Source organism: Oncorhynchus gorbuscha, linkage group LG01 (assembly GCF_021184085.1).
Source record: "Oncorhynchus gorbuscha isolate QuinsamMale2020 ecotype Even-year linkage group LG01, OgorEven_v1.0, whole genome shotgun sequence".
NCBI classification, from domain to species: Eukaryota; Metazoa; Chordata; class Actinopteri; order Salmoniformes; family Salmonidae; genus Oncorhynchus; species Oncorhynchus gorbuscha.
This window is the reverse complement of record NC_060173.1, coordinates 15,469,202-15,493,055: the sequence shown is the minus strand read 5'-3', so window position 1 is coordinate 15,493,055 and position 23,854 is coordinate 15,469,202. Positions and strand designations below refer to the sequence as shown.

The following is a 23,854-nucleotide window of genomic DNA, read 5'->3' as shown; positions in this document are numbered from 1 at the left end:
GGCACTCTCTAAACCAGTTCTGGGAGTGCTGAAAGTGCTGTGCTTCAAAGTTACCAACGGCTTCAAAGTCATGACTGATGTACACAAACCGTCTTGTTATTGTGAGGTGAAGTGGGTTGAAGTGGGAGCTTTTTGGGTGGGTTAAACTACTTCAAACAGATTACTGTTGCTATCATCAGGAACTTTAAGGACTACCTTTCACCTATTGATTTGTTGCTCTATAATCACTCCCATACCCCACCTAACCACCCACCATGGATATACAGGTTGTACGAGATAAGATGGTCGGTCGCAATATTCACTGTCATTTTGTTTTGTTTTTCTTACCCTGATGTTTCTTACTACCTGCGGCAGCCATTTTAGGGGGCAATCTTGCACACATCATGATGACTTGCACTGGAGCACAAAACCATAGAGGTCAAAGGCAAGCTCTGAACAGAGTACATTACAGTAATGTTACAGTAAATCATACAGCGACAGAAAGGTCACATTCAAGATAACCCCACTTCAGCATATCTGAAGACGGATCACCCCTGAAGATAGGCTGCTTGCTTCAAATATTCAGGTAGGTCATAGATAATCATTCCAGTCCTCTTCCTTCCATAACAACATTCCTTAAAGGTGAGTCTCTTCTTGCCTCTCCCCTCCTTTCCTCTCTCCGTCACTCTTTCTCACTCTCTTTCGTTCCAGGGTGAAGGAATGTGTGTGGTGAGGGTTATCTGGTTCCAGACAGCTGATATTTATTTAGAGATGGCTGCTGTTTTCCTCTCCTCAGAGTGTTTAAATACTTTCACATACCTCTGACCTTGACTTGTTACAGCTGGACCAGACCCCTTCTACCCTGCCCAGGCCTGAGTTCTGTTCAAGTACATTACACTCTCTCTTACAGAATCAAAGTCATTTTGAGACAAAAAGGCCTACCTGTAAGCTATACCTGTGTCCATTGCCCCCAAAAAACAAAAACGGATGTTGTAGCATCCTACTGTGCCCATACTGATTACAGCTTTGGAACAAAACTATTACCATAGAATGTGAAAGTGTTCCCTCTGCAGGAACTGAGACAAACTACTCCAGAACCTTCACATGGGTTTTCACTGGTTTATTTTCATACTGGTGACATGGACACCACCAACTGCCAATTCCCCTCAAGAAGTCAGTTTCATATCCCCAAAAAGTTTTATGAGGTTGGTAGAGACGTAAAATGTGATGTCAGAGTTTATGAAAGTACTGGCCACACACATTCTAATAAAACACGGCACATTAAGGGATAGCCCATTATATTTCCAGTTGGTCCTACTCTGTTGTTAATGCATCCCTTAGGCTGATCAAAAACATAGCACACTGACTGATCAAAGCTACTAAACTAAGAAAAAAATAAACGTCCTCTCGCTGTCAACTGCCCTTATTGTCAGCAAACTTAACATGTGTAAATATTTGTATGAACATAAGAATCCACAACTGAGACATAAACTGAAAAAGTTTAACAGACATGTGACTCCCCGAAATGGAATAATGTGTGCCTGAACAAAGGCGGGGTCGAAATCAAAAGTGACAGTCAGTATCTGGTGTGGCCACCAGCTGTATTAAGTACTGTAGTGCATCTCCTGCTCATGCACTGCACCAGATTTGCTAGTTATTGCTGTGAGATGTTACCCCACTCTTGCACCAAGGCACCTGCAAGTTCCCGGACATTTCTGGGGGGAATGGCCCTAGCCCTCACCTTCCGATCCAGCAGGTCCCAGACGTGCTCAATGGAATTGAGATCCGGGCTCTTCGCTGGCTATTGCAGAACACTGACATTCCCGTCTTGTAGAAAATCACGCACAGGACGAGCAGTATAGGTGGTGGCATTGTCATACTGGAGGGTCATGTCAGGATGAGCCTGCAGGAAGGGTACCACATGAGGGAGGAGGATGTTTTCCTGTCCTAACCGTGGGTTTGCCCATAGGCAGCTTTGTTGCTGAGATTGCCTGCAATGACAAGCCCTCAAGCTCAGTCCGCACTGATACTGTAACTGTGGTTGACATCCTGTACCTGCCCAGACCATGATGGACCATTATTTGGATTTTTACGAATAATCTTTGAAAGACAGGGTGCTGAAAAAGGAACGTTTCTTTTTTTTGCTGAGTTTGTGTATGTTTTGTATGAAAATAAATATACAATATACACTTTTTTTGTATTTATATACAATAAATACAAAATAATCCCCCCCTCCCCTCTGGTTGTCTTCTATTGATCTAGGACCAGTGGTGGAAAAACAACCCAATTGTCATACTTGAGTAAAAGTAAAGTTACCTTAATAGAAAATAAAAGTCACCCAGTAAATTACTACTTGAGTTGAAGTCTAAAAGTATTTTGATTTAAATATACTTAAGTATCAAAAGTAAATGTCATCGCTAAAATATACTTAAGTATCTAATAAAAAATAAAAAAATCCATATCTTAAGCAAACCAGGCAGCACAATTAATTTTTGAATTATTATTATTATTTTTTTTTACATATGGATAGCCAGGGGCACAATCCAACACTCAGGCATAATTTACAAACAAAGCATGTGTTGAGTGAGTCTGCCAGATCAGAGGCCTTAGGGATCACCAGTAATTGTTCCTTTGATAAGTGTGTGAATTGGACCATTCTGTCCTGCTAAGCATTTGAAATGTAACTTTGGGTGACAGGGAAAATGTATGGTGTAAAAAGCACATTTATTTTCTTTAGGAATGTAGTGAAGTAAAAGCTGTCAAAAATATAAATAGTAAGGTACAGATACCTCAAAAAACTACTTAAGTAGTACTTTCAAGTATTTTTGACTTAAGTACTTCACACCACTGCCTAGGACCGAGGTAGAGGAGAAGGTATTTTTCCCCACCCCGTGCTGACAGGGAGAGAAGAGATGATCTGTTGACTGCTGTGGTCTCCCTCTGCAATGAGAGCCAGATGCATGGCACACTGCCTGCGGTGCTCTCCTGTGGAAGATGGATGATTCCTCCTGATAGAAAGGCAGGAAGAGTTGACAGCTTAACATTAAAATAATACATTGCTGTCACATTCCATAAGATGCCTGCATGTCCCAGGGTACCCCTGTTGTCCCCTCGCTCTTCTCCCTCATTGTCCACTGTGTCCCATTTGCCCTGTATGTATGCCCTGTATGTATGCCCTGTCGCCAGGCCACACTGAACACAAACGCAGACTGTACTGTGTGTATCCAGGCTAAACAGCCTACGGTATCTCCCCCTTCCATAAATAACCTCCATGCAGGTTGACTCCACATGTATGTAATCATGGATTGGATGTACTTGATATTTCCATTTCACCATCTCTGAATTGTTCTGAGAATATAGGCTGGCCTCCCAGTCTACCGTAGATCATAATCTCGTACATGAATGCGTGTGACAGCCAACCATGCAAACTGGATTATTTATACCACTTGCGTAAAATAGCGATGAGTCAGCGTTACATGAAGAACGTGGGAGATTAAATCAAAATCAGGCATCATCACACAATTTCAGTACATTGTATTCTTGCTAAGAGAGACCACTATTTCCCCCTTAAGCTAGACTGGCTGCCTTGCAGCAACTACTGCACAGAGAGGCTGTTAACAACCAAACAAGAGCCTCTTTTCATACAGATTGTATCTAAACTCAGCAAAAAAAGAAACGTCTCTTTTTCAGGACCCTGTCATTCAAAGATAATTCGTAAAAATCCAAATAACTTCACAGATCTTCATTGTAAAGGGTTTAGACACGGTTTCCCATGCTTGTTCAATTAACCATAAACAATTAATGAACATGCACCTGTGGAACGGTGCTTAAGACACTAACAGCTTACAGACGGAAGGCAATTAAGGTCACTGTTATGAAAACTTAGGACACTAAAGAGGAATTCTACTGACTCTGAAAAACACCAAAAGAAAGAAGCCCAGGGTCCCTGCTCATCTGTGTGAACGTGCCTTAGGCATGCTGCAAGGTGGCATGAGGACTGCAGATGTGGCCAGGGCAATAAATTGCAATGTCCGTACTATGAGAGGCGTAAGACAGCACTACAGGGAGACAGGACGGACAGCTGATCGACCTCGCAGTGGCAGACCGCGTGTAACAACACCTGCACAGGATCGGTACATCCAAACATCACACCTGTGGGAAAGGTACAGGATGGCAACAACTGCTCGAGATACACCAGGAAAGCACAATCCCTCCATCAGTGCTCAGACGGTCTGCAATAGGCTGAGAGAAGTTGGACTGAGGGCTTGAAGGCCTGTTGTAAGGGAGGTCCTCACCAGACATCACTGGCAACAACGCTGCCTATGGGCAAACCCACGGTCGCTGGACCAGACAGGACTGGCAAAAAGTGCTCTTCACTGACGAGTCGTGGTTTTTCTCACCAGGGGTGTTGGCCGGATTCTCGTTTATCGTCGAAGGAATGAGCGTTACACCGAGGCCTGTACTCTGGAGCGGGACTGATTTGGAGGTGGAGGGTCCATCATGGTCTGGGGCGGTGTGTTACAGCATCATCGGACTGAGCTTGTTGCCATTGCAGGCAATCTCAACGCTGTGCGTTAAAGGGAAAACATCCTCCTCCCTCATGTGGTAGCCTTCCTGCAGGCTCATCCTGACATGACCCTCCAGCATGACAATACCACCAGCCATACTGCTCGTTCTGTGTGTGATTTCCTGCAAGACGGGAATGTCAGTGTTCTGCCATGGCCAGCGAAGAGCCTGGATCTCAATCCCATTGAGCACGTCTGGGACCTGTTGGATTGGAAGGTGAGGGCTAGGGCCATTCCCCCCCATAAATGTCTGGGAACTTGCAGGTGCCTTGGTGGAAGAGTGGGGTAACATCTCACAGCAAGAACTGGCAAATCTGGTGCAGTCCATGAGGAGATGCACTGCAGTACTTAAACAGCTGGTAGCCACACCAGATACTGACTGTCACTTTTGATTTTGACCCTCCATTTGTTCAGGGACACATTATTCCATTTCGGTTAGTTGTGGATGTCTGTGGAACTTTTCCAATTTATGTCTCAGTTGTTGAAACTTATGTTCATACAAATATTTAAACATGTTAAGTTTGCTGAAAATAAAGGCAGTTGACAGTGAGAGGACGTTTCTTTTTTTGCTGAGTTTACAAACACACACAAACAGTAGACTATATCGTGATAAACTGCAGGCCACACTATTTGCCTAGGGAGTTCTCAGCTATACTTTTCGTGGCTGTTTATTTACCACCACAGACAGATACTGGCACTAAGACCGCACTCCGTCAGGTGAGGAAATAAGCAAACAGGAAACCACTTACCCAGAGGCAGCGCTCCTAGTGGCCAAATACTTTAATGCAGGGAAACTTAAATCAGTTATACCAAATCTCTATCAACATGTTAAATATGCAACCATAGGGAAAATATTCTAGATCACCTGTACTCCACACACAGACGCGTACAAAGCTCTCCCTCACCCTCCATTTGGTAAATCCGACAACTCAACCCTCCTGATTCCTGCTTACAAGCAAAAATTAAAGCAGGAAGCACCAGTGACTCTGTCTGTAAAAAAAATGGTCAGATGAAGCAGATGTTAAACTACAGGACTGCTTGGCTATCACAGACTGGAACATGTTCCAGGATTCTTCCGATGACATTGAGCAATACACCACATCAGTCACTGGCTTTATCAATAAGTGCATTGAGGACGTCGTCCCCACAGTGACTGTACGTACATACCCCAACCAGAAGCCATGGATTACTGGCAACATTCGCACTCAGCTAAAGGGTAGAGCTGCCACTTTCAAGGTGCAGGACTCGAACCCGGAAGCTTACAAGAAATCCTACTATGCCCTGCGACGAACCATCAAACAGGCAAAGCGCCAATACAGGACTAAGATGGAATCATACTACACCGGCTCCGACGCTCGTCGGATGTGGCAGGGCTTACAAATTATTACACACTAAAGGGAAGCACAGCCGCGAGCTGCCCAGTGACGAGCTAAATCACTTCTATGCTCGCTTCGAGCCAAGCAACATTGAGGCATGCATAAGAGCATCTGCTGTTCCAGACGACTGTGTGATTACGCTCTCTGTAGCCGACGTGAGTAAGACCTTTAAACAGGTCAACCTACACAAGGCTGCGGGGCCAGACGGATTACCAGGACGTGTGCTCCGGGCATGTGCTGACCAACTAGCAGGTGTCTTCACTGACATTTTCAACATGTCCCTGATTGAGTCTAATACCAATATGCTTCAAGCAGACCACCATAGTCTCTGTGCCCAACAACACCAAGGCAACCTGCCTAAATGACTACAGACCCGTAGCACTCACTCCCGTAGCCATGAAGTGCTTTGAAAGGCTGGTAATGGCTCAACACCATTATTCCCAGAAACCCTAGACCCACTCCAATTTGCATACCGCTCAAACAGATCCACAGATGATGCAATCTCTACTGCACTCCACAATGCCCTTTCCCACATGGACAAAAGGAATACCTATGTGAGAATGCTGTTCATTGACTACAGCTCAGCTTTCAACACCATAGTACCCTCAAAGCTCATCACCAAGCTACGGATCCTGTGACTAAACACCTCCCTCTGCAACTGGATCCTGGACTTCCTGACAGGCCACCCCTAGGTGGTGAGGGTAAGTAGCAACACATCTGCCACGCTGATCCTCAACACTGGAGCTCCCCAGGGGTACATGCTCAGTCACCTCCTGTACTCCCTGTTCACCCACGACTGCATGGCCAGGCACGACGCCAACACCATTAAGTTTGCTGACGACACAACAGTAGTAGGCCTGATCACTGGCAACAACGAGACAGCCTAGAGGGAGGTCAGAGACCTGGCCGTGTGGTGCCAGAATAACAACAAGACTAAGGAGATGATTCTGGACTACAGGAAAAGGAGCACCGAGCATGTCCCCATTCTCATCGATGGAGCTGTAGTGGAGCAGGTTGAGAGCTTCAAATTCCTTGGCATCCACATCAAACTAGATTGGTCCAAACACACCAAGACAGTCGTGAAAAGGGCACGACAAAGCCTACTCCCCCTCAGGAAACTAAAAAGATTTGGCATGGGTCCTGAGATCCTCAAAAGGTTCTACAGCTGCAACATCGAGAGCATCACTGCCTGGTACAGCAGTTGCTCGGCCTCCGACCGCAAGGCACTACAGAGGGTAGTGCATATGGCCCAGTACATCACTGGGGCTAAGCTGCCTGCCATCCAGGACCTCTACACCAGGCGGTGTCAGAGGAAGGCCCTAAAAAAATGGTCAAAGACCCCAGTCATAGGCTGTTCGCTTTACTTCCGCATGGCAAGCGGTACCAGAGTTCCAAGTCTATGACAAAAAGGCTTCTCAACAGTTTCTACCCCCAAGCCATAAGACTCCTGAACAAGTAACCAAATGGTTACCTGGACTATCGGCATTGTGTCCCACCACTCTTTTTAAATGTCTTTACTGTTTTATTTCTTTACTTATGTACACACACACCTTTTTTTATTTGTACCATTGGTTAGAGCCTGTAAGTAAGCATTTCACTGTTGTATTCAGCGCACGTGACAAATAAAACTTTGATTTGAGATGGATTAAAAGGACATTTACATTGAAAGCACATTCCAATAGGAATATGACAAGGGAATGATTGAAACCCCTCCCTAACTATGCACAGACTACTTCATTAGATGGTGTTCCCCTGCTATTGAAAACGTATAGCAAGGGGTTGCTGTGTATGTGTAGAGGCCAGGAGAGGGATACACCCTACTACTGACTGTAAGCCTAGTGGAGGTGAAACTACGGCATGGGGAAGAAAGCCATTGTTTTGGTGCCGGCTGTCACAAAAGACAATGGACCCTGAGAAAAATGGGGCGTCCTTGAATTGTGCACCACTTCCACAAGAGTGGGTGGAACGAAGTCACACAGACTTTTTTCCATGTCAGAGTTCACTGTTCCACCCGTGTGAAGTATTGTAGCTGCCACATTAGCCTGCTAGCGACACTGGTCCCTGAGGGGGATTGAGTATGCTAGGTAGGTATGTTGGAAAGGGAAACACACATGCAAGAACGCAATGCATTGTGTCGTTAACACCCCTAGTAGTATTGACTGTTAAAGGTCCCGTCTGCCAGTATGAACCAAGCGGGAGACTAATCATTGCAAAAAAACTTTATTAGGTTGTTACAGTGTGAGGATAAAATATAAAGTGCAAGAGAAATAAAGGAAAGCCAATGGCAGTTATTGTGAAGACTGCGAGGGAAACCCATTATAATATAAAAAGACTGCAGGAAGGAGAGAAGGCAGTAGATAAGTTGACGCCACAGTAGATAACTACTCGACGATTTCTGATAATTTCATGGTCCTCCAAAGTACATCATCATTTTAAGATGTTTTGAAGATATGACATCACCTGCCTTCACATTTCAGTGATGTTGTCCATAATAATGTCACTTGTGAAAGCCTGCGTTATCAGGGGTTCTCCAGGACTGGGTTGGAGAGAATCAGTTGGTCACATTGCATAGCCTGTTACAACACTGAAAGGCTGCTTCCTGCAGAACAGAAATACTGCACCTAAAGTATCACGTATTGTAATACTATTACACTGCAATTGTTAATCATAATACTGCTTAGAGTTCAGTAGTACATTCTAGAGAGAAAGCAGACGGATTTGAGGAAGGACACTGTTCTTGTCTAATGTTCTGTACCATGTCAAGTTATGTTTTCTGTGGACCCTAGGAAGAGTAGCTGCTGCTGCTTTTGCAACAACTAATGGGGATCCTGATACAATACCAAAAAAATACTTGAGTAGACAGAGTTGAGAATCATCCATAGCTGCTTTAAACTCAGAAGGAGGAAAGTGTTCTGGAAAAAAAAAATCCAACCAAAGGAATCTCAGTAAACAAAGATGTGGAACAAAACAGTGCATGTAGAGAGAAGATGTAGAGGAGAATCTTGTTAAGAGAAGACGAATCAATAGATTTAAGGCATTATTTTCCCCATCCGATCAGGAACTTGGAAACTGAAAATAATTAGCTAAGCTCTTGTGGTCAAGTCTAATTAATAATTTCATTGTTAGACTATTGTTTGTATTCTAGACCAGGCTTAGTTCAAATTACGATTGTGGTTGGGATGCCGGAGAAGGTTGAGCTGCTGTACGGTACACTGCGGTCACGGTCTTGTCTAGGTCATGGTCTTCTTCTTGCACTCGACAGAGCAGAAGAGCATTCCCTGTATGGCCATGAAGCGCTCTCCAATTAGACACTTAGCACAGCAGGAGCACTGGAAGCACTGAGGCTCAGCGTGCCAGTGAAACTCCCCGTAGGACACACGCTGGGCCTCGGGCTCCACTGGGTTCTGACAGGCTGTACACACCTGGAGAGAGAGGGGATGTTTGTTTAAACACACACACGTATCTAGCACAGTTACAGGTGAGGTCGGAAGTTTTTGTAAACTAGTTAATGACTCCAACCTAAGTGTTTCAATCACTCCACAAATTTCTTGTCATACAAACTATAGTTTCCTTCTCAGGAAGGAGACGCATTCCGTCTCAGAGATGAATGTACTTTGGTACGAAAAGTGCAAATCAATCCCAGAACAGCAGCAAAGGACCTTGTAAAGATGCTGGAGGATACAGGTACAAATGTATCTATATCCACGGTAAAACAAGTCCTATATCGACATAACTTGAAAGGCCGCTCCGCAAAAGAAGAAGCCACTGCTCCAAAACCACCATAAAAAAGCCAGACTAAGGTTAGCAACTGCACATGGGGACATAGATCGTTCTTTTTGAAGAAAAGTCCTCTGGACTGATGAATCAAAAATAGAACTGTTTGGCCATAATGACCATCATTATGTTTGGAGGAAAAAGGGGGAGGCTTGCAAGCCGAAGAAAACCATCCCAACCGTGAAGCACGGGGGTGGCAGCATCATGTTGTGGGGGTGCTTTGCTGCAGCAGGGACTGGTGCACTTCACAAAATAGATGGCATCATGAGGTAGGAAAATTATGTGGATATATTGAAGCAACATCTCAAGACATCAGTCAGGAAGTTAAATTGTGTAAAATTCAGACTTAAACTATATCTCATGTATACAATACACATTGTACAGGGTATCACCCACGTACTGCACGCACACACACTCTCTCGTTCCTTACCGCGGCGTGGCTCTTCATGTAGCAGGGCTTGCAGACAGGCTTGTTGTTCTCCATAACGTACGTCTCTCCAGCCAGCACACAGTCACAGTCAAAGCAGCAGAAGTGCTTCAGATGCCAGTTCTGGTCCTCAGCCTGCGTGTACTCATTACTGAAGATCAGCTGCAGACACAGACAGACCAGGTTAACATGGGGAGGTAGAATTGGGAAAGGATTATTTTAGTTTTCCTCTCATATTTAAAAATATACTCCAGCTCCAACATTCTTGCTCCACAATGTGTTTAATGGATCTCAAACATATACTCATCACAGCCTCCACCGCTGGGCTTCTCGCTGTCTCCTCAGTGGCGTCCGTGGTACAGCTGTCCCTTCTTTGCTCACCTCTGACCCCTCTCACACCTGCCTCCCCAACCCCTCACCTCGTCACAGCCCCCGCAGCGTGGCTTCTCACTGTCTCCGTAGTGGCGTCCGCAGTACAACTGTCCCTTCTTCCAGAAGTAGATCATGTCCACCAGGAGCTCTGAGCAGGTGCAGCACACGAAGCAGGCTGGGTGCCACAGATTGTCATAGCCAGCACGCTCTGCGTACACTGCAGGCTCACCCTGACGCATGGTCACCTGGCACTGGTGGCACGACTGAGGAAGGGGAATGGGGATAGAAGGAGAAGGTGAGAGGAAGGAGGAATACAAGAGAAAAGACTTTCGTTAGCAATGCCCTCACTAAAACATTGGCCCTGTAGCACAGCCTCATCCTGGTATTTTATGCCATTATAAACTTAAACTGCATAATGATGATTATGATTTAAGACACTGCCTGACAGCTCCCATAAATCCAAATATTAATTCAGTTGGAATAACTAACTGCATATGGGGAGAGACGGGTAGAAAGACAGACAGGCAGTCTAGTCTGTAGGGGTTTGCATGAACAAAAACCCTGTTTAGATGGAAACATTTTTCATCACGCTTCAAAACCATACTAAACAAATCCATATGCAAAACTATTCAAAATGAGTCACTCATTTTCACTTCTGGCTCCATCTTGTGGCCAGTTGAATGTCTGTCCTCATTCTACACTAGCCAACAGTATTCTCTGCTGAGAATATACATTTCAACTCAAATGTGAGACTGTTCTACATTTCAACTCCAGCATATTTTCCTTGAACGAGAGAGAGTGACAGAGAGAAAAGGTAGAGACCATATCCATGACAATATATATACACAATATGAAAAGCTAGCTTGGTTCTAGCATCAGTGACAGACATATACATTGGGGCAAAAAAGTATTTAGTCAGCCACCAATTGTGCAAGTTCTCCCACTTAAAAATATGAGAGAGGCCTGTAATTTATCAATTTTCATACACTTCAACTATGACAGACAAAATGAGAAAAGAAGATCCAGAAAATCACATTGTAGGATTTTTAATGAATTTATTTGCAAATTAGGGTGGAAAATAGGTATTTGGTCAATCTCAATACTTTGTTATATACCCTTTGTTGGCAATGATAGAGGTCAAACATTTTCTGCAAGTCTTCACAAGATTTTCACATACTGTTGCTGGTATTTTGGCCCATTCCTCCATGCAGATCTACTCTAGAGCAGTGATGTTTTGGGGCTGTTGCTGGGCAACACGGACTTTCAACTCCCTCCAAAGATTTTCTATGGGGTTGAGATCTGGAGACTGGCTAGGCCACTCCAGGACCTTGAAATGCTTCTTACGAAGCCACTCCTTCGTTGCCCGGGCGGTGTGTTTGGGATCATTGTCATGCTCAATGCCCTTGCTGATGGAAGGAGGTTTTCACTCAAAATCTCACGATACATGGCCCCATTCATTCTTTCCTTTACACGGATCAGTCATACTGGTACCTTTGCAGAAAAACAGTCCCAAAGCATTATGTTTCCACCCCCATGATTCACAGTAGTCATGGTGTTCTTTGGATGAAACTCAGCATTCTGGTTCTGGGATTTTTGCTCACCGTTCTTGTGATCATTTTGACCCCACAGGGTGAAATCTTGCGTGGAGCCCCAGATCAAGGGAGATTATCAATGGTCTTGTATGTCTTCCATTTCCTAATAATTGCTCCCACAGTTGATTTCTTCAAACCAAGCTGCTTACCTATTGCAGATTCAGTCTTCCCAGCCTGGTGTAGGTCTACAATTTTGTTTCTGGTGTCCTTTGACAGCTCTTTGGTCTTGGCCATAGTGGAGTTTGGAGTGTGACTGTTTGAGGTTGTGGACAGGTGTCTTTTATACTGATAACAAGTTCAATCAGGTGCCATTAATACAGGTAACGAATGGAGGACAGCCTCTTAAATAAGAAGTTACAGGTCTGTGAGAGCCAGAAATCTTGCTTGTTTGTAGGTGACCAAATACTTATTTTCCACCATCATTTGCAAACAAATTCATTAAAATCCTACAATGTGATTTTCTGGATAAAAAAAAAAAAATTGTCTGCCATAGTTGAAGTGTACCTATGATGAAAATTACAGGCCTCTCATCTTTTTAAGTGGGAGAACTTGCACAATTGGTGGCTGACAATACTTTTTTGCCCCACTGTACTTCATATGAAAGTTAGTTGAAGTATAGTTGAAGTATAGTTTGACAACACACACTTCACTTATTCATCAGATTTAATCTACGGCTTCTCGGAGAAAATCACTCCCTTGTTCAGTCATTCTTTAGTCTCTCTAATCTAATCGTAGCTTCACAAAGCCACGTGTCTGAAGTGAGTCTGACAGTGAGGGGGGGTCATATGCTTCCAGGGCTTTTAAATCCATGATGAGGAGAGAGGGCATTGGAAAGAGATCAAAATCTGGGAACCAGAATGCACCAACAGTGACTAATCAAAAGGCTGTCTTCAATATACATGATGAAGGAAGAGAGAAGACATACAGTAGGAAGGAAGGGGACCAAATCTGAGGATAACAACCCACTGTCAGTCAGTCACAATATCTCACACTTCAATTGGAGAGTATACTTACATAGTGTCCACAGGGTCCAGCCAGGTGATCTCCAGGGGCTCCCGGAGTACCCATGGCCCCAGCAGTGGCAGCAGTACCCATGTCTCCTGGTCCACCTTCTCCTGCCCCAGGGTAACCTCCAGCCCCCATCCCAGGTTCAGCCTGTACCAGCCCGAGTGTACTCCCAGACCCAAGCCTTGTTCGATGACCAGAACCTCCAGGCCCAAAGGCTACCCCAGACCCAACTCCAGGCCCAAAGGATGCCCCAGGCCCAACTCCAGGCCCAAAGGATGCCCCAGGCCCAACTCCAGGCCCAAAGGATGCCCCAGCCCCAACTCCAGGCCCAAAGGATGCCCCAGCCCCAACTCCAGGCCCAAAGGATCCCCCAGCCCCAACTCCAGGCCCAAAGGATCCCCCAGCCCCAACTCCAGGCCCAAAGGATCCCCCAGCCCCAACTCCAGGCCCAAAGGATCCCCCAGCCCCAACTCCAGGACCAAAGGATCCCCCAGCCCCAACTCCAGGACCAAAGGATCCCCCAGCCCCAACTCCAGGACCAAAGGATCCCCCAGCCCCAACTGGAAGCCCAGGGGTTCCCATCCCATGTCTTCCCATGCCTGGCGCTCCCTGTCCTGGTCCTCCCTCCTGACCCATCATCTCCTCAGGCAGTTTGATGTCTCCCACTCCCAGGGCCTCATCTTTATACTTGCGGACGTACTGCTGCATCTGTTTGACCTCTGCAGGGGTCAGCTCATGGCACTTGGACGGATCCTGGTCGTGCTCCGGTAGCTGCACTGCCATCTGTTGCCGGCGGTAGGCTGCACCCTCCGTGCCCGCTATGGGACGCCTCTCTGGGGGCAGGAGCTCGATGTAGCGTACCGCCTGACGGTCAATTGGAGAGCAAAGAATTAGGACTTTGTTAAGAAGGGAGGAGAAGAGTGGGAAGGAAAGACATGAAGAGAGAAAACAGACAAAAAATAGGAAAATGAAATAGGGAGGAAGAGTCAGGAACAAACAGAGAAAGTGAAAACAAAAAGAGAGCCACAGAGAGAGGCAGTGAAGATCTAACTCAGTCTTCCCTGGGCTCGTGACTAAAATTAAGCCGTGTTGCTGTGCTGATCTTGTTAAGGGAGAGATTGGGAGAGGCAACCAGTTGTTATAGGACATCTTACAACCTCTCCCTAACTACCACTACTTAACACATACTTGTTGAGGGATATGAAGAGATACAAAGTGTGACCTCTAGTGGACAGTCTGTTTCTAGTGATTAGCCTGGTTAAATCAGACAACCTAAAACAATACTGGTAAGTTTCTTCTAGACCGGTGTTCTCAACCCTGGGATTGTCATAGGTATTATAATTCTATGAAACAGTAGTTATACTGTTATGTTACAGAAGATAAACTGTTGTTATACCCTTACCATGTGCTGTTTCACCCCTGGAGGAGCCCACTCGTAGGTAACAGACTTCAGGGGAACGGCATCCTTCCTGACAGGTACAACATTGGCTGACACAGCAGTGGCTCTGATTGCCCCAGGTTTGGGCATGATAGCGGGTCCAGCCCCAGCCCCATAGCCAGCGCCGGGCCCAGCTCCAGCCACGGACCCATAACCAGCTCCGGGTCCAGCCCCGGGCCCAGCTCCAGCCCCGGGCCCAGCTCCAGCCCCGGGCCCAGCTCCAGCCCCGGGCCCAGCTCCAGCCCCGGGCCCAGCTCCAGCCCCGGGCCCAGCTCCAGCCCCGGGCCCAGCTCCAGCCCCGGGCCCATAGCCAGCTCCGGGCCCTGCTCCATCACCATAGCCAGCATTGGCTGGCACATTGTGGGCAGACTGGGGACTGTATGGAACAGCGGTTCCCGATATGGGGCTGGCAGAGATGGAGAAGGTGACCTGGTTGCCCTTGTACGTGGGTACACCGTCGGTTTTGAGCTTGGCAATGAGGCCAGTGTACTTGGTATCCTCGAACAGCTTGCCCACCTTCCTGTTTTCATCAGAGTTCATCTGCACATCGTGGTCCGTAAGCCCACACTTACAGTTCCGGCAGATCTTTCTGTGATGGGGAAAGTCAATGGGGAATATGTTAGACTAGACGTATGGTTGGGTCTAAGTACTCACCAAAAATGTCTAGGTTTCCTTTATGATCACCTAACTAGGAAAACCTCTACCAACTGGGCACAGACTTGAATTCAATATCTATTCCACGTTGGTTCAATAACATTATATTGATATGACGTGGAAACAATGTTAAACCAGCGTGTGGCCAGTAGGTAGGCCATACAGCCCTGAAACTCATCACTGAACCTCAACTGCTTTTAAAAATACATATTGTTTCCTTCTAAGCAGGGACTGATTTAGACCAGGGACACCAGGTGCAATGAATTATCAGGTAGAACAGAAAACCAGCAGACGTCGGACCTCATAGGGTCAGAGTTGAATACACCTGCCCTATAGCGTAAAGCAGGTCTAAGGCCCAGGCATTTAGATAGATACCCTATTGCTTTCACATCTTTTCAGATCAGTGGTCATGGAAGAGGAAATATTCATGACTTTCGGGAAACAGTCGCAAGCTTGTGAGTAAGTGGAGTTGTGGGAGGCAGGATACTGGAAAAGTGAGATCATCACACTTCTGCTAAGATGGGATGAGTGATGTTGTCACCTTAGGATCAAATTACATCAAATAACACAGAATGTCTTTCCTATTCCGTTCTTATTTCCACAGACTGGGCTTGCCCTGCACACCTGACCATGATCAAGACGGAAGGAATTGTGGCAGTTAGGTGTTGCCATAGCAACTGGCCACTGCAGTAGGCACCGGGGCACCTGTTGTGATGTCTTCAGGAAAACTAACTGAGTGTGGATAATTGTCGAGGGAAGCAGGAATGCTGGCTTGACTTGAGGACATTGGGGGAGACTTATTTTCATGAGGCATTGGTCCAGATAAAGACTGCATTGTAAATCCAGAAATCAGACAGGAAGTCAAAGTAATGTAGGACATTAAGGTTATTTCAAATTTAAGAGCACAAAAACTGTAATAGTAGACAACAATGATCGGTTGCAACATGCTTTCAGGGCCTGTGGCTTTCCCCGTTGTTGTGAAGCTAAGAAAATAAGCATGGTTGTTGTCCCCATCGTGTCTGGATTATCTTGAATTCAATATATGAAAAATGATAATAAGTATACAGCACAGAGACAACAATACAGTACAAACCTCCAGAAGTGTAGCTCAAACCCCTCACACTTGTCCTTGCATTTCAGACACGCCGCCCCGGCACCAATTTCATGGCCCAGGGTCATCTGCCAGACAGAACACAGCACATTAATTAGATTAACAGACGTACATGGTCTTTAGAAATTCTTTAGAAATTACTTCATAGCAGCCAGGGCTTGATATTTACTGAAGTTCATATGGTGCAGTCATTATTTAGGCTTAATTGTTTTTGGAATGGCCTTTTCAAATACCCTCATTAGCAGAATCTGCAGCGTTCTGTTGATGTACAGCGTCACCTTGACATTTGCGTATAAAACAATAAAATAAAAACAGAAACTGATGTCCCGTTAATCCCCAATCCCCCCTTAATCCCTATATTCCAGATTTGATGCGTCAAGCAACAGCACACTTTTCTCAACCATTCTGCATGCATTCTCTTCTGTTCTGATTAGTTTACCTCCAGTGCCTATTTTGGATGTTAGGCTACTTGCCAACTAAACAAGACTCACTAGGCTATAGGCATAATTCCAGAGTTTATAGTCACAGCGCATACTGTAGAAACCCCTTCCCCCTTCACATTTACATCACTCAGACTACCTTCTCTACTTCAAAACACCAGTGTTGTCCGTCTTGCACGTTACTGCTGTCTGAGCCCTTATACGGTCAAGTAATCCACAATGCTGAAAGAGAGCCCCTCCATGGTTGAGCCCCTCACCAGGGTTGCATCCCAAATGGCACCCTTTTCCCTATACAATGCCCTATGGGCCCTGGTCAAAAGAAGTGCACTACATAGGGATTAGGGTGCCATTTGGGATACAAAAACACACTCCTGTTTGGTGAAGGCCGTTTTTTGGCTCAGAGAGCCCTGAAAGTGGAGCAGTGAGCCCCCCTCGGCCTTTGGGAATGAGCAGCCAACCTCTAAAGAGAAATGCCAAGCTCAAACCAGATTAGATCTTATAAGAGTGTGACCTGTAGATAATATTTACATTAACCATCACCCCCTTTTCTCCACTTAAAGCTGCAATAGGTCACTTTTTGGCGACCTGACAAAATTCACATATAAATGCGTGTTATAGTATAGGTCTGTCATTCTAATAGAAAACAAGTCTAAGAAGCGGTAGATTGTTCTGCGCGCTATTGCTATACTTCCCATTTTTAAGTTTACTTTTTTGAGTCTTTTACTTTCGGTTTGGTGCACAAGATTCAAACAGATGAAAATACAATATTTTTGGTTATGGAAAATGTATTTCACAGAGGTTTAGATGGTACAATGATACTACACTATAGTTGCTTGTTGTGTCACTAACTGAAATTAGGCGAACTATTAGAATTTTATCGACCAGGAAATGGTGGAGATATATCTGCATAGTGCATCTTTAACCATAGTAAATGATTATAAAGAAAGGGAAGCCTAGCTATTGGTGAGTCAGACATACAGTTGAAGTCGGAGGTTTACATACACTTAGGTTGGCGTCATTAAAACTTATTTTTCAACCACTCCAAATTTCTTGCCAACAAACCACAGTTTTGGCAAGTTGTTCATGACAAGTAATTTCCCCAAATATTGTTTACAGACAAATTATTTCACTGTATCACAATTCCAGTGGGTCAGAAATTTACATACACTAAGTTGACAGTGCCTTTAAAAATAAATAAAAATGTCATGGCTTTAGAAGCTTGATAAGCTAATTGACATCATTTGGAGGTGTACCTGTGGATGTATTTCAAGGCCTACCTTCAAACTCAGTGCCTCTTGACATCATGAGAAAATCAAAAGAACTCAAACAATAGTACGCAAGTATAAACACCAAGGGACCACGCAGCCATCATACTGCTCAGGAAGGCGACGCGTTCTGTTTCCTAGAGATGAACGTACTTTGGTGTGAAAAATGCAAATCAATCCCAGAACAACAGCAAAGGACCTTGAAGATGCTGGAGGAAACCGGTACAAAAGTATCTATATCCACAGTAAAACGAGTCCTATATCGACATAACCTGAAAGGCTGCTCCGCAAGGAAGAAGCCACTGCTTCAAAACCGCCATAAAAAAGCCAGACTACGGTTTGCAACTGCACATGGGGACAAAGATTGTACTTTTTGGAGAAATGTCCTCTGGTCTGATGAAACAAAAATAGAACCGTTTGGCCAGAGGAAGAGGAAAAAGGGGGAGGCTTGCAAGCCGAAGAACACCATCCCAACCATGAAGCACAGGGGGTGGCAGCATCATGTTGTGGGGGTGCTTGCTGCAGGAAGGACTGGTGCACCTCACAAAATAGATGTCATCATGAGGGAGGAAAATTACATGGATATATTGAAGCAACATCTCAAGACAACAGTCAGGAAGTTAAAGCTTGGTCGCAAATGGGTCTTCCAAATGGACAATGACCTCAAGCATACTTCCAAAGTTGAGGAAAATGGCTTAAGGACAACAAAGCCAAGGTATTGGAGTGGCCATCACAAAGTTCTGACCTCAATCCCATAGAATATTTGTGGGCAGAATTCAAAAAGCATGTGCGAGCAAGGAGGCCTACAAACCTGACTCAGTTAGACCCACTCTGTCAGGGGGAATGGGCCAAAAGTCACCCAACTTATTGTGGGAAGCTTGTGGAAATCTACCTAAGTTAAACAACTTAAAGGTAAAGCTACCAAATACTAATTGAGTGTTCGTAAACTTCTGACCCACTGGGAATGTGAGAAAAGAAATAAAAGCAGAAATCACTCTATACTATTATTCTGACATTCCACATTCTTAAAATAAAGTGGTGATCCTAACTGACCTAAAACAGGGAATTTTTACTAGGATTAAATGTCAGGAATTGTGAAAAACTGAGTTAAAATGTATTTAGCTAAGGTGTGTGTGTAAACTTCTGACTTCAACTGTAAGGCTCTGCAGTGTCCAGCTCATCTCTTCTGTATTCAGAAGTCCATCAAACAGCCTTGCTTGCTTCCTCTCTTCTGAAAATATATAGTGAACGAAAATATTTTTAAAAAAATAACATGGAACAATTTCAAAGATTTTACTGAGTTACAGTCCATATAAGGAACTCAGTCAACTGAAATACATGAGGCCCTAATCTATGGATTTCACATGACTGGGAATACAGATATGCATCTGTTGGTCAGATATGCATCTTTAGGGGTGTGGATCAGGAAACCAGTCAGTATCTGGTGTTACCACCATGTGCCTCATGCAGCACAACACGTCTTCGCATTGAGTTGATCAGGCTGTTGATTGTGGCCTGTTGTCACACTCTTCTTCAATGGCTGTGCGAAGTTGCTGGATATTGACAGGAACTGGATTCAGAGTAGAGGTCAACCGATTAATCGGAATGGCCGATTAATAGGGCCGATTTCAAGTTTTCATAACAATCGGAAATCAGTATATTTGGACGCCGATTTTGCCCATTAAATTTTTTTTTTTTTTTTAAAGGTATCTTTATTTTACTAGGCGAGTCAGTTAAGAACAAATTCCTATTTTCAATGAAGGCCTAGGGACAGTGGGTTAACTGCCTTGTTCAGGGGCAGAACGACAGATTTTTACCTTGTCAGCTCTGGGATTCAATCTTGCAACCTTACAGTTAACTAGTCCAACACTAACCACCTGCATCATTGCACTTCACAAGTAGACTGCAGTAGAAGCAAAGGTAAGTTGCTAGCCAGCATTAAACTTATCTTATAAAAAACTAAATCAATCATAAATCACTAGTTAACGACACATGGTTGATGATATTTCCTAGTTTATCTAGTGTGTCCTGTGTTGCATATAATTGACGCAACGCTGGGGAATGATTGAACAAAAGCGTATTTGCGAGAAAAAAAAGCACAATAGTTGCACGACTGTACCTAACCATAAACACCAATCAATGCCTTTCTTAAAATCAATACACAGAAGTATATATTTTTAAATCTGCATATTTAGCTAAAAGAAATCCAGGTTAGCAGGCAATATTAACCAGGTGAAATTGTGTCACTTCTCTTGGGTTCATTTGGCGCAGAGTAAGGGTATATGCAACAGTTTGGGCCGCCTGGCTCATTGAGAACTAATTTGCCAGAATTTTACATAATTATGACATAACATTGAAGGTTGTACAATGTAACAAGAATATTTAGACTTAGGGATACCACCTGTTAGATAAAATACCGAACATTTCCATATTTCACTGATATATAAACATTTTGTCTTTGAAATGATAGTTTACGGATTCGACCATATTAATGACCAAAGGCTCATATTTCTGTGTGTTATATTAAGACTTAATTATATGATTTGATAGAGCCGTCTGACTGAGCAATGGTAGGCAGCAGCAGGCTCCTAAGCATTCATTCAAACAGCACTTTCGTGCATTTTGCCAGCAGCTCTGTTTATGACTTCAAGCCTATCAGCCTAATGGCTGGTTTAACCAATATGAAATAGCTAGCTAGTTAGCGGGGTGCGCGCTAATAGTGTTTCATACATCACTAGCTCTGAGACATGGAGTAGTTGTTCCCCTTGCTCTGCAAGGGCCGCGGCTTTTGTGGAGCGAAGGGTAAAGATGCTTCGAGTGTGGCTGTTGTTGATGTGTTCCTGGTTCGAGCGAGGAGAGGAACGGAAGCTATACTGTTACACTGGCAATACTAAAGTGCCAAAAAGAACATCCAATAGTCAAAGGTATATGAAATACAAATGGTATAGAGAGAAATAGTCCTATAAATACTATATTAACTAAAACCTCTTACCTTGGAATATTGAACTCTCATATGAAACAGGTCTCGTATTCTGAGCAAGGAACTCAAACGTTAGCTTTTTTACATGGAACATATTGCACTTTTACTTCTCCAACACTTTCTTTTTGCATTATTTAAACCAAATTTAACATGTTTCATTATTTATTTGAGGCTAAATTGATTTTTATTGATGTATTATATTAAGTTAAAATAATTGTTAATTCAGTAGTTGTAGTAATTGTCATTATTACAAATAAATTAAATGTAAAAAATAATAAAACAGATTTAAAAACTGCTTTTTTTGGTCCTCCAATAAATCGGTATCGGCGTTGAAACATAATCGGTCGACCTCTAATTCAGAGCATCTCAAACATGCTCAATGGGTGACATGTCTGGTGAGTATGAAGGCTATGTAAAAACTGAGACATTTTCAGCTTCCAGGAATTGTGTCCAGATCCTTGCAACATAGGGCTGTGCATTATGCTGAAACATGAGGTGATGGAGGCGGATGAACAGCACGACAATGGGCCTCACGATCTCATCACGGTATCTCTGTGCATTGAAATTCCCATTGATAAAATGCAATTCTGTTCGTTGTCCATAGCTTATGCCTGCCCATACCATAACCCCACCGCAGGACACTCTGTTCACAATGTTGACATCAGAAAAATGCTCACCCACACAACACCATACACACTGCCTTCTGCCAGGTACAGTTGAAACCGGGATTCATCTGTAAAGAGCACACTTCATCATGCCATTGGACATCGAAGGTGAACATTTTCCCACTGAAGTCGGTGACGACGCCAAACTGCAGTCAGGTCAAGATCCTGGTGAGGACAACAAGCACACAGATGAGCTTCCTGGAGTCAGTTTCTGACAGTTTGTGCAGAAATTCTTCAGGTTGTGCAAATCCACAGTTTCATCAGCTGTCAGTGTGGCTGGTCTCAGATGATCCTGCAGGTGACGAAGCCAGATGTGGAAGTCTTGGGCTGGCGTGGCTACACGTGGTCTGTGGTTGTGAGGCCGGTTGGACGTACTGCAAAATTCTCTAAAACAACGTTGGAGGCGGATTAAGGTAGAGAAATTAACATTCAATTCTCTGGCAACAGTTCTGATGGACATCCCTGCAGTAGGCTTGCCAATTGTACACTCCCTCAAAACTTGAGACATCTGTAGAATTGTTGCACATTTCAGAGTGGCCTTTTATTGTCCCCAGCACAAAGTGCACCTATGTAATGACCATGCTGTTTAATCCGCTTCTTCATATGCCACACCTGTCAGGTGGATGGATTATCTCAGCAAGGGAGAAATGCTCACTAACAGGGATGTAAGGAAAATATTTCACAACATTTGAGAGAAATAAAGTTTGTGCGTATAGAACATTTCAGGGATCTTTCATTTCAGCTCATGAAACACGGGACCAACACTTTACATGTTGTGTTTATATTTTTTGTTCAGTAGAAATTGTCAATGTTTACTTAAACTTCTCAGGAACACCCTAGAAGCCTCTCTTCCCAGAAGCCCATTCGGGAGATAATGATGCCTCTAGGATACTGATTAATGAAGATCAGTAAGAGTGGACTAGAGCCATATACATGTAAAAAGGCTAACCACATATGTGATAGCAATCTGTTAGTCAATGGTGTAGCATGCATCCATTGGTTGATGCATGCCAAGTTTGATCAAGGGAACATGACCAATGACACATTGCCATTGAGGTGTCTCAGGTTGACAAGGGAAAGTAGCCACAGTCCAGAAAATCTGAATTTCAAATGCCAGATGATCTTATGAGCAAGGGCCCAATTACATCTTGAGAACTTGATGCCTTCAGAATGCATTAACAGAGTAATATTATTGATACTCTTTGAAGATAATCGAGCAGACATAATCAAAACAAGTAGTTTTCTTTGATCATAGGTCATTAGCCATTTGACAATTATCGGGTCTCACATTTATGATTAGTGATCTAGTAATTATCGCGGCTTCACGCTGGTAATCTACTGAATCTTAAAGGCCATTACTGCGACGCTTTCCCTTTGTACAGGCGCGTGGACCTTGATGATAGCTGACAGATAAAGGGCTGGAATCATGGAGCCCCCACTTCACTCTCATGCCTTAATCTCTCTTAATCTTTTGACAGTTGAATTAACAGAGAATGGTCCTTTGTTATAATGCTATAAATACAATTGAGTGACTCAATCGATGTAGTAGTTAGGTGCTTTGTTGTATCTAAACGATGCTGTCTGCTGCATCAGACCGGTATCATTGATGAGTGGTCGCGCGTGGGAGACGGGACGTCCGTCCTCACCTTCAGAATCAGATTATTGAAACATGATATTGAGAGAAAGACACCAATGGTTAGGATGCGAACAATGTCAAAACATATACCAACTACGGGTTTGTTTTATTTGATAAACTGACCTTGCACAGAAGCAAGAAGTTCGCAGGTTCTAGCAATTGGCTACATATTGCTAACATCTAGTATTTTACAGTCAAAGGGTAGTCTGTTAGCAAAAGTTATTGGCTTTAATGACAGAACGAGTCATCTTCCTTGCTGACTTTACTAGCTTGTAGGATACACCTCTAAGGGCGTTGCCATGTCTTATCTGGAACTATACACAGGCATGAGGACTTACCTTCTTGATTTCCTTTTCTACCTCCATTTTCAGTTCCCCGCTGTAGGCTATGCTGGTTTAGACCCGCCGTAAACTTTCAAAGTAAATACACAAAAACTTGGCCTCACTTTACGTTGACACTTATCTTTAGAAACACAACCGAAAGTTTATCGGTATTACGCTGCCACCACTTCTTCCGGAACGGTCCCGTTCATTGCTTTGTTACTATGAAAGGCTTCCGCTATACAAGTTCTT

General features: G+C 44.1%; 1 protein-coding gene across 1 annotated transcript; it reads right to left on the bottom strand.

The window, feature by feature from the left end:
* Nucleotides 1-8,124: 8,124 nt before the first annotated feature.
* Nucleotides 8,125-23,854, bottom strand: tes (testis derived transcript (3 LIM domains)). The gene is made up of 7 exons (XM_046345655.1): nt 23,621-23,854; nt 16,279-16,364; nt 14,496-15,120; nt 13,100-13,957; nt 10,541-10,756; nt 10,125-10,283; nt 8,125-9,342 (listed from the first exon to the last, which is right to left on the bottom strand). Exons 1-7 carry the CDS (start codon nt 23,645-23,647, stop codon nt 9,151-9,153), a joined length of 2,163 nt encoding a protein of 720 aa, XP_046201611.1. The 5' UTR covers nt 23,648-23,854; the 3' UTR covers nt 8,125-9,150.

Bases quoted from the DNA above. Each gene is read 5' to 3' on its own strand.
- tes (XM_046345655.1), bottom strand. From the start codon at position 23,647: ATGGAGGTAGAAAAGGAAATCAAGAAG. The intron at 15,121-16,278 runs GTTTGTACTGTA...TCCCCATCACAG, and splicing joins TTTGAGCTACACTTCTGGAG to AAAGATCTGCCGGAACTGTA. The intron at 10,284-10,540 runs GTGAGGGGTTGG...CTGTGTCTGCAG, and splicing joins GCTGCGGGGGCTGTGACGAG to CTGATCTTCAGTAATGAGTA.